Here is a 17,819-nt window from a genome sequence, read left to right on the forward strand (position 1 = left end):
AGTGCGTGGAGGGAGCTGTGTCCTAGCCACGTGTTCTGTGTCTGTGCCCTAAAACCCCGTGTGTTTTAGAAGAGGCAGTTAAGCTGTTTCACAGAACTCTGTGAATCTGCCCTGGGTGTGTTTCATTTTATTGCCTGAAGTTCCTTGACGTGGAAACAACTTTTCTACGGAAACTTTGTTACCTTTTGGGGAGAGCTTTGCCTTGTAGTCCAATACAATGTTTTAGAATACTTTTTCAGAGTTCATTAATGATTTAGTGGATGCTGCTTAAGGTGTAGTTACACAATACTTGAAACAAATATGAATTGGCAGCATTTCTCAGTTCTGCATTTTTGTCGTTGACACTTGGCTGATCTGGCATTTCCTAAGCTGTTTTGGAGACCTCAAGTGACAGGAAATAATTGACTTTTTCTGGATTAGTTTGGTTCCTTGAACAATCCATCCTGTTGTGGTGCATAAGAAGAGAGGATGCTGGGGAAAATACAGGGCTTGCAGCAGTGTAGAGCTACAGGCATAAAACTTACTGAACTCCTGCAATTCTTCAAAAGGTGGCAAAGTAGTCCTTTTGAGCAATTTTGTGCTTATGACACTTTTTAGTAGTTGAAAAGCACTGTTGAGTGTCTGGAAGAGGCAAGCCATAATGAAATGTTGTAGCTCCATTCTTCCATCAGTGGGCTTAAAGTCAAGGTAGGTCTCCTCTCACTCAGCTCATCAGAGTGCTTTTATCAGTTTAAAATTTTCAGTGTCACAATAAGGCTTGTACTTCTCTCCTGCCCCAGACAAAGCTGGCTGTTATCCAGAGTTTTTCCTTCAGTAGTTCCTTCTACCAGTGTACTCTTAAGACAACTTCTGTAAGATACAGTGGTTTATAAGATTGAATATGTAGACCCTGATCCATGAAGGATTTGGGGCATTTGTATGCTGTTCAAAACAATGGGTAGATGCTGTTGTTGATCCACATATCTGAATTGTTAGTTATTTGCTACTTCTACATTTTAAGCTGAATTTCTGGTTAATTTTATAGGAACTATTTTTAAAGAAATGTAATGATTCCTATTTCAGAGGATCTGAAATACTTTTGCAATTGAAGCTTATTGCTTTTGTTTTAAACTCTTGTGCATTCTTACATCTAAGGAAGCTGAATAAAGAGCTCACAAATTACACATGTTGCACATGGTGGGTTTAAGTCTTGTCAAACACTCAAGGAGTGTACTCTGTCATCTGAGTAGGTGAATAAAATTAAGACAGCACAGTGATGCTAGCAGGCATGCAAAAGCTATTCCTTCTGTTACTAATTTAGGGACTTGAGTGGCAGGTAATAGGCTGATGACTTTTTAAGTGCTTGTCAGTGTTGGTGAGGGAAACAGAGAAAAATATTAATCTGATTCTTTGTTATCATAAATCTTGAACATGATGTTTAGAGTGTTTACTGAAAGGTCTTTGCACGTCCAGGCACAGCTTTAGTTCAAACGCTTCTATTTAGGAAAAAGTTGTATTCATGAAAGAATTCATGTACAAATCTGTTGTATACCATCTGGAGTAGCTAACTACTTCCTTTGTTTCTTTCTAGGAAATACCAAAATAAAGCAGATGTTGTGTCCTGTACTGTTATCTCAAGATTTTGCAAGTCATTCTGTTACGTGCTTCTTGGCAGCAGGAATGTAAACTAATTCTTCAGCACTGAACAAGAACCTTGACAAGGTTAAAATTACAGGTAAGAACGAATTCTGCCACTTCGAAATTTGTGGGAATATGTCATTGCTTTTACTTTGACTGTGTCTTTAATTTGTAATTGACTGTGGATTTAATGGAAGTTTCTGAACAGGTTGGATAAAATGATGTTTTTGTTCTTTAAATGTATTTGAATTTTGCTTACTGTTATTTTTTTAACAGGGAGGAAATATAATTTCAAGTATAGGTTCTTTCTGTTGCAATACAAAGCACTGCTAATAAATGAGGGGCAGGGAAATGTAATTTTTCACCACCTAAAATGTCTGCTGAGCCAAATTTTGGAGAAGTTTGTTCTCACATTGTACAGTGTCAGTAAAAGTCATTAAGTGTTTTGCCCACTGTGATTGAGATCAGTTTACTGTCTGCCTGTGGCTTTTTTCCCTACAAGGTCTGTATTTCCTTAAATGCACTAACAGCAACAGTACTACTTAAATTACCTGTTTTAATCAGTTACAGAAAATCTCTAAATTTCCTGTACAAGGTTCCCTGTAGCTTCAGCTTTTGAATCACCTTTTCAAGGATAAAGGTTGATGTCTTTTTTTCCAGGTCAGTGAAAATGTTTTGGCTGCTGGTTTTCTGTCATTAACTTTATCTGATGACAATGGAGAACTCTTGTCACACTCTGTCACCTTCTTCTGAACTCGTGTATAGGGAACTAAGAGTCAACGTTCTTTGAATCCTTTTTTAAAAAAGGATAATTACAATGCTATAAGACCGCAGTAATGGAAAAAAAACCCACATCACCACAAATACCTGTCATAGAGATTGCATGTTTTGGGTTGTCTGTTTCTGAAAGGTTTAGTTCTGTTTTTAAACCGGGCCTATGTGTTTTGAAGACTGTCTTTGAAATAGCTTTATTGCATGTGTCTGTTTTCAGAACTATGATCAAGTTAAGTTTTTTCAGTCTTGATTTCACATTTTGGTGTCTTTGACAGGAAGAGTTGCTTGCCACATTTCTGTAGTGACAGGCAGGAGTCCGGAGTGTTGGTCTGAAGCAGTCCTATCTGTCTTACTCTGAAGTTAATAATGCATAGGTTGTAAGCCAGTGACAGGTTTGTGCCAAAGAGGTGGTGTTAGTTATTCTGCTGTTAAAATAAAAGAAGGGTTCAAATGTGGTTTGTTTTGAGGTTTTTTGTTAGTGTTGTGTTGATTTAATGTCTGTGCTTATTTTGCAGTGATGTAACATGTTGTAAAAAGGCACAACCCTTCTTACATTGTGCAAGTCACATTTAATTTGAGTGGGCCTTTAGCACTCATCCAGCCCAACCCTTGTGTCTGGCTTCCTCAGATTTTTGTGTGAATCAAGAAATCACCCCTCAATTATGTAAATAAAGGTTTATTGGTTTACTGTGGTTTTGCAGACCTGCTGCAGAACACTTATTCTGGTGTTTCAGACCTGTTTAAGAACAAGTCATTGATGATATGAATAGGTGATTCATTGCTGCCCTATTCTCACAAAAGCATGTCTGAAGCTTTTTGTAAACAGACTTTGGAAAAGGTAAGAAAAGTTGTCTTAAATGCCTAAATTTAGAGCCAGGGAGAACTCACTCCTAGTGACATAATGTGTCATGCTAATGAGTAAAATTCTTCAGTTTTATACCAGTAGTGTAGTGGATAAACTTCGGTTCTTTTTCTTCAAAATCTGAGGTGCTATTTCTGTAGTAAAAACCTGGCTGCTGTTTGTTAGATTGATGATTGAAAAGGAGCAAACTAAATTTAACTCAAAATACTTGGTGTTTTAGTGAATTTAGAAAACCAAATCAGCAGTTCTACATAGAAATAATTATAAACTTTATTTGCGAAGGATCACTTTTATGCTAAGTTAATGCTTTGTCGTATCCAAGTGCCACATGTGCATCTGTTTTGAACAGCCCAGTAAAGAAATGAGAACGTGCTTATCGGCTACAGGAAACACGAGCAGATACGGACAAGGAATTTCAGAAAATATCATAGGATATAAATTTTGTCATAGCATGGTCAATAGGGATAGGCAGCAGGACAGTGCAGGCTTCCAGGTGATGTAATAAAGGCACGCTGAGTTGCAGGGCTTGAGTTAAGGACAAAATGTAACGTCAAGGATAATATGCCTGGACAGGTAATACCTGAATTGACCAGCTAGGCCCATTTCACTGAAATGCCACTGCACCAAATTTCTACTCCTAGAAAATGGTACAAGAGCATGAATGGTGACTTAGGCAGAGCTATATTTACTTTTAAAGACTTTAGCTTTCATTCTTTTCAGCCTGGGCAGGTGCTGGCAGCAATAATGTGCTTTGCATTGTCTGGGCCCAGTGTTGTATTTGGTGAACCAGCCTGGGTATTTGCCTATGTTATGTATTATTTTTTGTGTAGTTACTCTGTAACTCTGATAAACTGTTTGCAGGTAACAAACAGGATTGAATTTCCCAGTCTTTGTAGTGTTTGGAGGAAGCCTTGGTAAAGAACAGCTGAATATGTTACCTGAAAACCTAAAATGTGTGACATTAAAGATGACATTGACTACAGTAGTCTCTTTCTTACTGAGAATGACACTGCATACTCCTTCAGTTAAGTCCCTAGCAGCAGTGCTAATCCGAGCTAAGGGCTGCTGATAATCAGAAGTCACACAGGCAAGCACAGGGTTCTGTGTAGCTAAGAAAAGCACTGGATTTTTTTTAAGTTTTCATTTGGCCGCAGAAATTATGTGAAATTGACTTTTGTGACTTAAATAAGAAGGAAACTGCCTGCTAAAAGTTCTGTGGCTAAAAAATACATCAACCTGGGCACTGATGACTTTGTAGTGAGTGCTGTGATTAGAAAGCTAGATTCGGAGTCCACTTTCAAGGTTTTTGTGAAGTTCATCTTGAATGTCTGAGGTGTGGTCTCTAACTTTGTACCTATTGAGCTGCATTCCAGAAAAATAAGAGGCCGCAGCATAAAGTATGCAATTTGTCCATGGGAGACAGATGGTTGCCACATAAGCTGAGCTGGAAGATCTGTAGTTAAGTAGCATCATCCATGTTTTAGTAAGGTGCGAGAAAGCAGACTATAAAATTAATCTCTGAAAGGATCACAAGCTTGTTTTTCTGGTGTTAACAACATAGCTAGAAAGGTTATAGCCCTTAACCTAGCTCCTGGTGCTCCTTTGTATTTTTTTGTCTTTTCTGTTGAAGGTTACAGCCCCCTTGGATCTGGTGTCTAAGCTGCTGGCTTCCAAACCCACTGCAGTCAAAGTCACAAAGTTTCGAAATACTAAAGCTAACTTTGCACTTCTTCAGTGAAACAGTTCAAAGAGTAAGGGCAAAAACATCTCAGCCAGCAGTTCTGAAAGAAAAGAAATTGCTGGCACAATGTAGTGGTGAGTAGCTGAGGCAGAGCAGAAGCTGTAATGTTTTCAGGTAGGGCTACTGACATTGAAAATAGATGTGAATCTACAGCATTAAATTACGCCTGTGATTGTTTTGTGCCTCTAGACCAATTCAAAATAGCTGAAGTTCGTTCTCAAATCTTCATCTCCTTTGTAACTTGCTGGTTTAAAAGTAGTGCAGTGGGGGAAAGGTGTGTTTTGCTTATCTTTGTTATTGGGTTTTTTCCCCCTAACTGTTGTAACAATAGAGATGCTGAAGTTAATTTAAAAATTATAGCTGTAGCTCCTAGGCATGTATGCTACCTGGTAATGGGGATGACTTGCAAAATTTTTTGAAATTCCTGGTTTAGAAGCCTATTTGGCTTCTTTCACAACATCCTGGCAGGAAAAGTTTTTGGTAGGAGGCTCTACATTGAAGTTTTATGTTGATACTTAATTTCTTTCTGTCAGTATTGTTGGTCAGCTAACATCCTTCCTAAAGGCAACACCCACGGCCACAGATTACCTTAAAACAAACCAAAATCCTCCAAACAAATAAACCATAGGAATGGTAATAACTCTTCTTCTATGTAGTTCATTTTTCAGTGAAAGTAAAATATTCAGATCTTATTCTTAGGTTCAGTCATTTGTTTGACTCTGCCAGTATTTGTGGCTACATATTTAGAGTAGCTGTTACAGCCAAGCTTCAATAGCTACTGGCTTAATGTAAATTCATGTAGTGCCAGTATTTTTAAGGTCAGTAAGTTAGAAGTAAGACCAAGTTTTCTGGGATCAAAAATCAAAACTATCTGCAGTGTGTGTAGACACATGTATTGCATAAAGTCTGTATGTGCACATAACACATACTAGAGAGACACTGCAAGATGGAGACAGAGGAGCTTTCTACCATGTCTAAAGTTCTATTTTTTTTTGCTTAAACCGGAGAAGTTATTTCTTCCTGCACTTACCGTAAGTTTTGAAATTGCTTGTCATAGATACTTTGATTATTTATCTGTCATTTACATCTTTAATATCTAGTGCAGCATTTTTTCTTTTGAAATGTCATTCTTTTTTTATAGCTGGAGCACGTGTGCTTTGTAACAGGAAACTCTGGCACTGTTTCTTTTCCACAGCACTGACTTATTAGAAATGACTAGCCTGTTGAGTGAATCCTTCTGAGGAAGAGACATTTTACAGTACGCTTTTATGACCTAAGCCCAAAAGATTTATGTTGGACCATTCTCACATTATGAAAAGATACATTATTGCCTTTGGGACTATTGGCCATCAAGGTGGTATTAGTTTAGTTCTGATGTTTTTTATGGAGCTGACATGTGATGTGAAAATTATTTTATAGTATCTACAAAAATTTTGATTATGGCTTTTAGACCTTTGTAATCTAATTATGTGCTGGTTGCTGTCATGGTTTAACCCTAGCCAGCAACTAAGCACCGCACAGCTGCTTGCTCATTCCACCTTCTCCCTCCCCAAAGGGATGGGAAAGAGAACCATAAAAATGAGAAAATTCATGGGTTGAGACACAGACTTTTTAATGGGATAGGGAAGGAAAAAAAAGAATTAAAATATGCAAAACAAGTGATGCACAATGTAATTGCTCACCACTTGCCAACCAGTGTGAGCAGTAGCCCCTGGCCAGCTTTCTCTCCAGTTTATACATTGAACATGGTGTCATATATTTTGGAGTATCTCTTTGGCCAGTTTGGGCCAGCTGTTATGGCTGTGTCTCCTCCCAGCTTCTTGTGTCACTCCAGCCTTCTCCATCGGCAGGATACAAGAAGCAGAAAAGTCCTTGACTTAGTATAAACACTACATAGCACGCTGACATTTTTAGTTGTTGCTATCAACATTTTTCTCATACTGTATGCAGCCCACAACTCTATACCAGCTTTTAGGAAGAAAACTAATAAATTCTAACCCACCTGAAAGCAGGACTATATCCACCCCTTAGTCTATACCATTTGCATCCTACCCAGGTCCCGCACTTTACGGTACATCCCAAGTAATCACTATGACCTTTCCTGTATTTTGATATGTACACAGAGATATCATTCCCATAGTATACGGGCCATCCCTCCAAAATGTTTGTTGAGTTTTAGTCCGTGACTTTGGGCTTCATCTGTCATAGTAGTCCTTCAGGGCAGGAGAGAATGTGTGTAGTGTTGGATTGTTTTATGCTGAAGCCAGCACTAGTTCCACCACTGCTGTGCTTGTCTGGTTCTATCATCAAAATTCATTCTTCATTAATCTGGGTAATTCTATTACAATACCCTTGATATAGTATTTGACAACTGTAGCAGTGATGACCCACAATATTTTATAGCAAATAACATAATACAGTTCAAATCATTCACTGTTCTTACCCAGAATCAAATCCCCTTGAGGTACGCATCAGACTCCCCCATTCTTTTGCATTACCCACCAAGTGCACCCAGATCCCTGAGCAAATGCAATCCTGTGGATGATCTCTGGATCTCCTGTTCAGGTCCTTTGACCTTCCTTTATTTTGTGGCAAAACCAGTTTTCAGAAGGATTTGAACTATTTTTTCCCTCTCCCAAAATCTTCTGTTGCTGTATTGCCTCAGACAATATTGTTATGAATGTATTAGGTGTTCTAGAGCTTTGCCTTGTTTCAGTACTGTTTAGATCAGTCCGTGGCTAATAGTAGGTCTGTGTTTCCACCCCTGGAATAGTCAGTTCCAGGTGTACTGGATGGGCCTGCACTCTATTGCCAGTGGCTTGAGAAAACTCCATTAGCAGTATCAGTTGTGGCATACTGCTTGGCTGCCTCTGACTCCAGTTTGTATTGAAGTTCCAGCAGGTCTGGCACAGCTGGTCTTGGAGGTGGCGTGGCTTCATTCAGGCCATGACAGTCTCCTGTTAGTCTGCACTGGCCATATGGGTCTGTAGGAGAGTGAGTGAATTCTTCTGATCCCTCCTTGGCTCTCCATTTGATAAATCAACTTGTGGATGTTTTGGTTGGTGTGGTAATGCTGTAGGTGCACTGTTGTGATGGCACCTGTTGTTCTTTGATCCTCAGCAGCCCCACACCAGAAGTGCCTTCCAGGAGATGGGGCAAGGTAGACAGCTGTTTAATTTCTACTGTCTCCAAGACAGCTATACCAAAAGCCCAGCAGTACCTTTTGGGTCCTTGAAGTACACCCTCCTGAGACAGTCTAGTCAAAGGATGCACTGGAGTCTCAGGGCCAGTCACAATGGAGTGCTTTTGCCACTTAGTCCCAGTCAGGCTCTTTGGCCTCCATCAGAGTTAGCTGTTGGGATTACCCTGTCACTCCAGAAACACAGATGGTGCCTGCCCCCGTGCAGCAGTGTTTGCTAGAGCCTTCGACTCCTGTGGGTCTGCTCTGCAAGGTCATCCAATCCACACAGTCCATTAATCCAGTTGTTTCTTTCCTCCACCTGCCTGGAGGCAGGGCCCCTCTAGTCCTTGCTGTAGTATTCATGATTCACTTCTTATAAACGTGAATCAGAAGCCCCTTGAAGATCAGGAGTAAGAGCAGCCCCTCTACTCTGTCTGGGGAACTGCCCACTATAGTCTGGAGCAGCAATGTCCTGCAATAATCCCTTCTTTTGATTGTTTTTCCTTGCAATTTTCCTACTTACGCCTCTAGGGTCAAGGTAGATTTTTCCATCCCACTTCCTTATGTTCTCTCTGTGGTCACACAGGTAAAACCACCGGGTGACCTGTGCTGTTAATGCTTACTCTCCCAGTAGTTGGGACCCTGGTCCATACAGGTGGGGAATAGGGTGCATCTGCCTTCCTTATCCACAGCCAAGATACAGGCCTGTAGTGAGGAAGAGGCATTTTGTTTATATTATTGGAGTTGATCAATTTGTCCACCATTTGTCCCTCTCCGTCTTTCCAGGTCATTACTGCCAATGAGTTGGTGTGTAACAGTGGTGCATCCCGTAGTCTTCCACCACATGGGTCATGTACACTTGGCTTTGTCTGGGTCTTTGGATAGCTGCTCGTTGTCCAAATCATCATAAATCTCCTCCAGCATGGCTAATCACCTCAGATACTGGATGCCTCTATCCATGATGGTCCACTTGCCTGGGTGGCATAGCATCTTCCTGGAAGGAATATCTTTCCTTTATACCTGACAGGAGTCACTTCCAGAGGCTGAGGGCTTGTGCCCCTTTTCCAGTTGTTTTGTTAATGCCCTCTTCTGTAGAGTGGAATCCCAGCTGCTTACTTTCTCTGCCCTCTAATTCCAGGGTACTGCCCCTGTTGCTCCAGCATTGGAGCAGCCAGGTGATGCCCTTGCCTGGATGGTGGCTGAAATCTTTTTGCATATGTTGCAGCTCACTCAGGGATAGGGATCAGATGGTTAACTATGTCTTTTATGCTTTCTGCCTCTCCCCCCACTTCTTCTCATGATAGCCCTGCTGCTTTGTCCCTCACTAAATGAGCTCACCTCCGTATATCTCTCTCCTTTTGTATAGCACGGGCTGATTACAAGCACAGGTTGGTGCTTTGGTTCAACCACAGTGCTTGTCACTGGGGTTGTAGTAGCCCCTGTGCCATCATTTTACCATTGCATACAGAGGCCTTTTTTGCCCTCAAGGGCACTGTATAGTATTGAACATGGCTCAGTAGGCCTGGGCCAGGCCGCAGCACGTTGATGTGGGTTTTGTCTCTCTGGAATTGTCAGGGTGGTAACATAGTTTTTCCAAATATTTAACTAGTCTTTCCAGATTTTGCACTTGTTCTCAGGGCTGAAGTTCCAAAGCACTGGAGGTGCCCACTGTTCTAGGCACTTGCCCGTAGTATCCCATATGCCCTGCCACTGTCCAGCCTCAGGGCAAATCCCTGGGTAACATTCTGAAATAGTTGTAGTTCCTTAAACAAGACCTCGAACACATTCAGAAGACATAGCAATAGGAATGCTGGTTTGAACATCCCAAGGATATTAAAAATTCCCAAGTGCTGTTTTAATTAGCCTGGAGGAGAAAGGGAAGATGAAGGGAGGTACCAGTCTCCCCCATGGATTAGGTCTCTGAGGAGAAGAGGTAAAAGTTGTAATTATTAGTAGTTTCCTATAGATGGCTCCCAAAGTATGGAGATGTCAGCAGTGCTGAGTACAAATACTAGATCAGTTTCATGACCGGCAATTCTGTCATATTGTAAGCCAGTGTTACAGAGTGCAGCAACATAACCTTAGCTCAGGTCCTATGGGTGACAAACAGCACGGGGGGCAAAATATACAAGTGAAGTATTATATAACGCAGCTTCAGGAACAGTGACACCAACCTTGAGAGCAAATGCATCACCATGGTGACCAGTGACTAAACTAATATGAGTACTTATAACAAATTTCTTCTGATACGTTCTAGTCAGATTCGTCATTATCTTAACCCATTATGCCCTGTGTTGGGCACCAAAAATGACTGTCATGGTTCAGCCCCATCCAGCAACTATGTACCGCACTGCTGCTCACTCACTACCCTGACCCAGTCAGATGGAAGAGACAGTCAGAAGAATAAAAGTGAGAAAACTCATGTGTTGTGTTAAAGACAGTTTAATGGGACAGAAGAGAAAGAAAATTGTAATAATAAAAGAATTAAAATATACAAAACAAGTGAGGAACGATGTGGGTGCTCATCACGCACCGACCAATGCCCAGCCAGTTCCCAAGCAGTAGCCCTGGCTGGCTTTCCTCACTGTTTATATATTAAGCATGATGTCATATAGTATGGAATATCCCTTTGGCCAGTCTGGGCCAGCTGTCCTGGCTGTGTCCCTCACTTGTGCCCCTCCTACCTTCTCGCTGGCAGGGTATGAGAGCTGTCAAGTCCTTGACTTAGTATAGCTAACAGTACTTAGCAACAACTAAAAACCTCAGTGTGTTAACAACATTATTCTCTTACTGTATCAAAACCACAGCTCTATACCAGCTACTAGGAAGACAATTAGCTCTATCCCAGCTCAAGTCAGGACAGCTCTGGCCTTTATGACAGCCATCAAGTAAAATATTTCTGCCTGTTAAATAGAAATAGAAATAGAAAGGAGCATGCTTTTCCTTTAAAGTAGCTGCCTATTTCCCCTTTATGATGTAGTAGAAAATCATTAATGTCTATACCTGAGCAAGAACCATGTGTCAGTTTTTAAGTAGATCTTTGGAGAAAATCAGCAGGTGTGGTTGTTTGTCTTTTAAATGCAGACGCAAGCTTGTGCACGGACCTGATTTCAAAGCACTTTACTGTGTGGCTGATCTAATACCAAAGAGTCTTCACTGTGTAGCTGGGGCAGAAAGGATATTGATCACGAATTTTTCTTGCATGTCAGAGGACATGACTTTTGCTTTCATGCCTCTATACCTCAAAAGGCTAGATGTCTTTGGTTTCCTGAGCCTGAATTGTTGCCTATATTGCCTGTATATGAGATAAGTACCTCATGTAGGAATTGACTCAGGTAGAAAGCATTAGAGAAAAATTTAGGTTGGAACTTCAGAGAAGTAAGGCTTGGGTTAGATTTTTGCTCTGGGAAAGGAATGTCAGCTTTTGTTAGAGACTTGTTGCCCTAAACTCTCTTGGAAATGACTCAGGTAATTATGTAAGGCTAGAGATGAACAGTGTGCCCTGGAGAGGTGGCTGGAGCCTGTGCTTTAGCAGTGTCCTGCTCAGATTCAGCTTCTCCGTTGCCAGAGAGGGACAAAGACCAGTAATTTTTTCCTATAAAGTAATTTCTTCTCTGTAAAGGCATTCCAAATGCCTTTGAGCCTTGGTGATTACTGGTCCTTGCAAGGCAATAGATTTTTTTTTTAAAATTTGATTACTATTGTTTTATTCTTCCAGGAGTTGGAAAGACTACCAGGAGAAGAGAATCCTAGGGTTTCATTTTTGATCTGAGTAATATATAGTGTCCTAAAGAATAGTCTGTGGAGCATGGACAAGAACTACAGCCTTCTCCATTTCCAAGAAAATTTTGGGAATTACAGTAGACATGGTCTACCTGATTTTCAAAGTTTCAACTAATAATTTTACGTGGGGTAAATGTTTTCACCACAAGGAAATTAATATGTTTTCTCAAACCAATCTGTTATGCAATTAAATTTCATACAAAAATGGGATCTTTGGAAAGTAAATCTCAAGACTGAAGGATGTACTGAATTTTTGAGTTTATGCTGATACAAGCCATAACTGAATTACTGGTTTGCAGGTGGGTGCTTCATCTGCTCCTCTGCTGACTGTGTTTTATCTTGAGATTAAATCTTGCTCTACAAAGCATGTTTGGGTCTTAATGCCTTAACGCCCTCAAGAAATGTTGAGATGGTTTGACTAATAGGAAGTATGATGAAGTGTTCATTAAAATCTTGAGCAGTGGATGGGTGTTCATGCTTAAAATACGTGATATGAGGGCATGGTCAGTTAGCTCGAGGGTAGGCCTTAACCGTAGACAGATCTTGGTAGGCTGGACCTACCAAGGTCTGATGGTAACCTCAGGAGGTATAATCAAGTCACGTACCTGGAGTAAAGTAACCTTGTCCCTCTATACAGCCCAGGTGATGATGGTCTAGGAATGACCTTTGCCAAGAAGAACCATGGAACGGGTCCTGGTGGAGAACCAGGGCAAATGAGTTGAACATTTGAGAGCAGTGTGTCTGTAGTGAGGAAAGTTTTGCACATGTTGGAAAAGGTGTGTCCAGCATCTAGGGACAAGTGATGGTTTTCCTCTGTTTGGAACTCATGAGGCTGCATCTGGAATACAGTGTGGACTGGCTCACCTCCCAGTACAGGAAAGGCACAGACATGGAGGAGCAAGCCGAGCAGAGAACCATTCTGTTACTGAGGGGCTGGAGCATGTGGTGTGTGAGGAGAGGTGAGATACGAGTTTCTCCAGTGTGGAGGAGAAAAGGCCAAGCTGTCTTCCAACACTGTCATGGGAGGGATAGAGAAGGTAGAGCTGTGTTCTTCCTGGAGATGTGTGATGAAAGCTGAAGAGGCAAAGGATGCAAGTTGATTCCTAGACTTACTGACTGCAAGTCAATCTCTACATCCTTTATTTGCAGTATTAAATGGGATATTTAGAATATTAAGAATATAATCTCGAATAGTGTGATTTTCTTTTTTTTCTGGTCCCGAGTTGTAAAAAAGTGAAGCTACTTATGAAGTAGGTAAAACTAAGGTGTGACACATGCATTTGGTGTGTTTTTTTTGAAGTGTGTTTTATTTTACATATATAAACGTGTTACATACATAAACACAACACTGAGCTCGCAGGCCTTTGCAGTTACATAGGTTTTGATCTCTTTCCTCACTCAGTCACATGATTTCTTCCACATCTGTGATTTTAAGCATGTAGGGACATACTTAAAGGAATCTCATAGAAGGTCTGAAGTATTGGAGGATATCTGTTACTTTGGCAGCATTTCAGTCCTGTACAACAGTTTTACTGGTAAGAAAGCTGTTTACTGTTTTGTGTGCTTTTAAATAGTTTTATATTGTGTGTAATTTGTGAATAAGTGATCATAAGCTGTTAGAATCCTTTCACAAGTCTCCTTTACTGATGTTAGTTGCACTATTAAACTATGTGGAACTTGTTCAGCTCTTAACTGAGAACATTGGTCGCTGAGAACTCCGGTTTGTGGTGGTATGTTGCACTGCCTTGCTTGGCTTTTGTGATACCCTCTGACACAGATTAATTAATTAATTAATTTTGTTTGTTTTCAAAGCAAAATCAGATGTTTCGAGAGAAAGGGTTGGGAAAAGTTTTGATTACGTATCTCAGTGATGGATACACATTGTGTGTCCTTCCCACCCATTTACAGTGTTGCAAAAACCTGCTGAGCAAGCTGTTGGGGCCTCTATAATACTGGGGATCCTCAACACTGCATGGAGATCATTGTAGCAGAGAAGGCAGTGTGAAGTTTGGTTTATCTGTGTGTAGTCCTGTGTATCCCTCATGTGTGTTTAGATGAGGGAAATGGCAGAAGTAAGGATTAATTAACCTCTTCCTGGCCTGGTAACAAGTTCTTAAACTAGAACTAGATTATCATGACTCTGTAGACTTGGTAGGTACTACTGTATCAGAGACTAGTGACTGCTTGGGATCAGTCATGGCAAAATTCTTGCCAGTTCTTTTTGGATGAAATTTGCTGTAATTCAAGGATTTCATAGGGTGATGACTTCTAGCATGGACTGAGTTTCTGAGGTTTGTGGATTAAAGAATGCGTTCTCTGCTGACTTTGTAAAGGGCAAGGTAGCTTTTCAGGTCTATGTAAGACACCTGAGTCTAGTACAGGAGAGGAATTCAGAAGTCCTCTAAAGCTTCAGTGTAGATTATTCACATTTTACCTGTGAGCTTGCTCTCTGGAGATGGTCTCCAAGTACTGAAGAACTTCTAGCTTTCTGTGGACTATTTACTTCCCTTAGCTCATATCTCTTGTAATTGAATAAATTTTAACATCAAGATCTTTGAACTTAAAATGCCAGGTAAGCACATGAAAGTCTTCTAGGGATGGCTGACAGTTGAGGTTGAGAAGCCTGGGGAGATCTTATAGAGGCATACAAGTTAGCATACAAGAGGGCTAGAGAGGGACTATTGGCCCAGTGTAGTGATAGGACAAGGGTAATGGCTTCAAACTGTAAGAGGGTAGGTTTGGATTAGAGATAAGAAAGAAATTCTTTACTGTGAGGTGAGGCACTGGAACAGGTTGCCCAGAGAGGCCGTGGATGCCCCATCCCTGGAAGTGTTCCAGGCCAGGTTGGATGGGCCTTTGTGCAGTCTGGTCTAGTGGAAGGTGTCCTTGCCCATGGCAAGGGGGGTTGGAAGCAGATGATCTTTAAAGTTTTTTCCAGTCCAAACCATTCTGTGATTCCACAGTAAATATTGAAATGTTGGTTTATGAAGGACTAAGTACAATTTGTTAAGAGATTCCTGTGAGAGGTTTTCTTGTATTTAATTGGGAATTACTGCCTTGGTTCCTTTGGCAGATGGTGTGTATTCCCCTGTGGTCACAATTTTGCCATGCCTTACAAGAATACAGAAGTAGCATGGTACATGCAAAGCTAGCGAGACCAGTCCATTTTTATTTATGAACATGAATTGATTTTCTCCATGCCACAGTAAGACTGGAAAGAGAGTAGGAGTGATATAGTTGTTGTTTTTCCATCACAAATTAGTCTCTGCAGAGGATGACAAAATCAGCAGGGCTGCAAAGGTATGTGATCTACTCCGCCTTCATATGGAGATCATTTAATTTTTATGAAGTAGCTCTTCAAAAAAGACAGCACCCCACCAAAAAACCACTAAAAATGCAAACAGAGATTTGTAAATTCACACTTCATTTGTGTTATGTATTAATTATTTTTTCCTCCAATATAGTTGTTGACTTTTGCATGTGTGCATGCTTTATCACTTGTTTTATAAAGAAGAAACACAGGAAGCGGACAACAAAGCTTGTATGGAACGGTGGCTTTATAAATAAGACTTCTTTTCTCTGTTTTCCAGATTGAATATTGCATAAACATGGGTGCATTTTTGGATAAACCAAAAACTGAAAAACATAATGCTCATGGTGCAGGGAATGGCTTGCGTTACGGCCTCAGCAGTATGCAGGGATGGAGAGTGGAAATGGAAGATGCTCACACAGCTGTTGTAGGTATTCCCCATGGCTTAGAGGACTGGTCCTTTTTTGCAGTCTATGATGGTCACGCGGGATCTCGTGTTGCAAATTACTGCTCCACTCACTTATTAGAACACATCACTAACAATGAAGACTTTAGGGCGACAGAAAAACCTGGATCTGCTCTTGAACCTTCGGTGGAAAATGTCAAGAGTGGAATCAGAACTGGCTTTTTGAAAATTGATGAGTATATGCGCAATTTCTCAGACCTCAGAAATGGCATGGACAGAAGTGGCTCAACAGCAGTGGGAGTTATGATTTCACCTGAGCATGTGTACTTTATCAACTGTGGTGATTCGCGTGCTGTTCTCTATAGGAATGGACAAGTCTGTTTTTCAACACAGGATCACAAACCTTGCAACCCAAGGGAGAAAGAGCGAATCCAGAATGCAGGAGGCAGTGTAATGATTCAGCGTGTTAATGGTTCATTGGCAGTTTCTCGAGCTCTGGGGGACTATGACTACAAATGTGTGGATGGTAAAGGCCCTACAGAACAACTTGTTTCTCCAGAGCCTGAGGTGTGTGAAATTTTAAGGGCAGAAGAAGACGAGTTTATCATCCTGGCTTGTGATGGAATCTGGGATGTAATGAGCAATGAAGAGCTCTGTGAATTTGTAAAGTCTAGACTTGAAGTATCAGATGACCTGGAAACAGTGTGCAATTGGGTAGTGGACACTTGTTTACATAAGGTATGTAACTGTTTTCTCTAAACAGCTGTTCTAAAATTATCTTCTGGTTAGATGGGTACAGTGTTAACAGTTGTTCCTGGCCTACTGTTCCTTATCTTCAGCTTCTTTTCCTTAAAGTTCTGTACCCATTTGACTGTATATCCTTGCTGAAGAATATACAGCCTCAACCTATATGTTTGGAATGGTAATAGCAATTGCAAAAATAAACGCTGGGGTTTTTTTCCCCAAGTAATGCTTGCATGTGGTTCCAGCTCTAAACTTTTTACAAAATTGTATTTTGAGCCAGGGACTCTGTGGATTTTTTTGTTCCTTGAAGTTGGGTAGCGTTTGTATCCTTTGTGTAAAACCAGTGTTGGCACCATCTCCTCCATCAACCACAAAGGTGTTGTTTGTCTGTCATCTGAAGTGGTGTCCTCAGCTCATTGTAGCTTAGATGGGGTAACACTACCGTTGCATCTGAGCTTGCTTCCACTCCTCAAATGTAGTTTGTTTGGAGCAACTACTGATTGGTCTACATATGTTAAATAGGTATTCTAGTTCCAACATTCCCTGAAAAGTGCAACTCCTGCTAGTACAAACAGAGTTCCTTTGTTAGGCCACAGACTAAACATGCCATTTTGAGGAAAATACTAAAATTCACAATTGTAACTCTAAAGGGTAAGTTGTGTGTTTTTCCAGAAACAGGGTTGTATTCCATACAATGGAATACATTCCATGTACCATACAGTATATGATTGGTTTAAATGCCATGGCTTTTCTGACCAAGAGCTCAACCAGCCTTGTTAAAGGATGATCACTCTGAGATACTTCCAGGAAAACTGAGCGCTGACCGCGTGTTTGTTTTCCAAAGTCAGATCCTGGATCCCTGTAACAGTACTGGAATGTTGTCTTATGTCTTCAGGCTGTGAATTGTACCACATAATACTAAGTGATGTCATCATATGCTTGGTACAAAAGGGAATGTAGGCTAACTCCTAAGTAGTATTTCTGAAGGAATTCATTCTAATGTCAAATTCTTAATTGCTTTAGGAGAAGGATTTGTTGTGATAGATGATTAGAACTGTCCAGTAGCTTGGGTTTACACAGCAACAATATGCAGTGACTAATGGCACTTAATACTCTACACAAAAAGTAAAGTTGATTTCATTTTCAAACCAGTAGTTTAAATTATGGTTCTGCTGTATCCCCTTGTAAGAGACTCAGAATTGTGTTTTTGAATTTGGCTGTGAACTATAATTTTGAAAATGAAACATGAGCAAGAAAGTGGTTATCAGAGTATGCTAGTAAAGAACTGCCATTAAAATTAGTATCTAAAAAAGCCATTGGGTGGTATTTCTGAGCACATGATAGTCTGTAAGGTCAGCTTGGCCATACGAAGCATTTATGTTTTATACTTGCTTCAAGGTG

General features: G+C 40.6%; 1 protein-coding gene across 5 annotated transcripts in view; it reads left to right on the forward strand.

The window, feature by feature from the left end:
• Positions 1 to 17,819, forward strand: part of PPM1B (protein phosphatase, Mg2+/Mn2+ dependent 1B) — a 60,840-nt gene that overhangs the window by 23,549 nt on the left and 19,472 nt on the right. For 4 of the 5 annotated variants that reach the window (XM_082303376.1, XM_082303374.1, XM_082303375.1 and 1 more), the window contains 2 exons: positions 1,571 to 1,714; positions 15,549 to 16,412. In XM_082303376.1, the coding sequence (XP_082159502.1) occupies positions 15,567 to 16,412 (846 nt within the window). In that variant the 5' untranslated portion in view covers positions 1,571 to 1,714; positions 15,549 to 15,566. Of the gene's footprint in view, positions 1 to 1,570; positions 1,715 to 13,393; positions 13,494 to 15,548; positions 16,413 to 17,819 lie in introns of all 5 variants that reach the window. The other variant, XM_082303377.1, reaches the window with a different exon arrangement.

This window comes from Coloeus monedula, assembly GCF_965178545.1.
Source record: "Coloeus monedula genome assembly, chromosome: 2".
In the NCBI taxonomy this organism is placed as follows: Eukaryota; Metazoa; Chordata; class Aves; order Passeriformes; family Corvidae; genus Coloeus; species Coloeus monedula.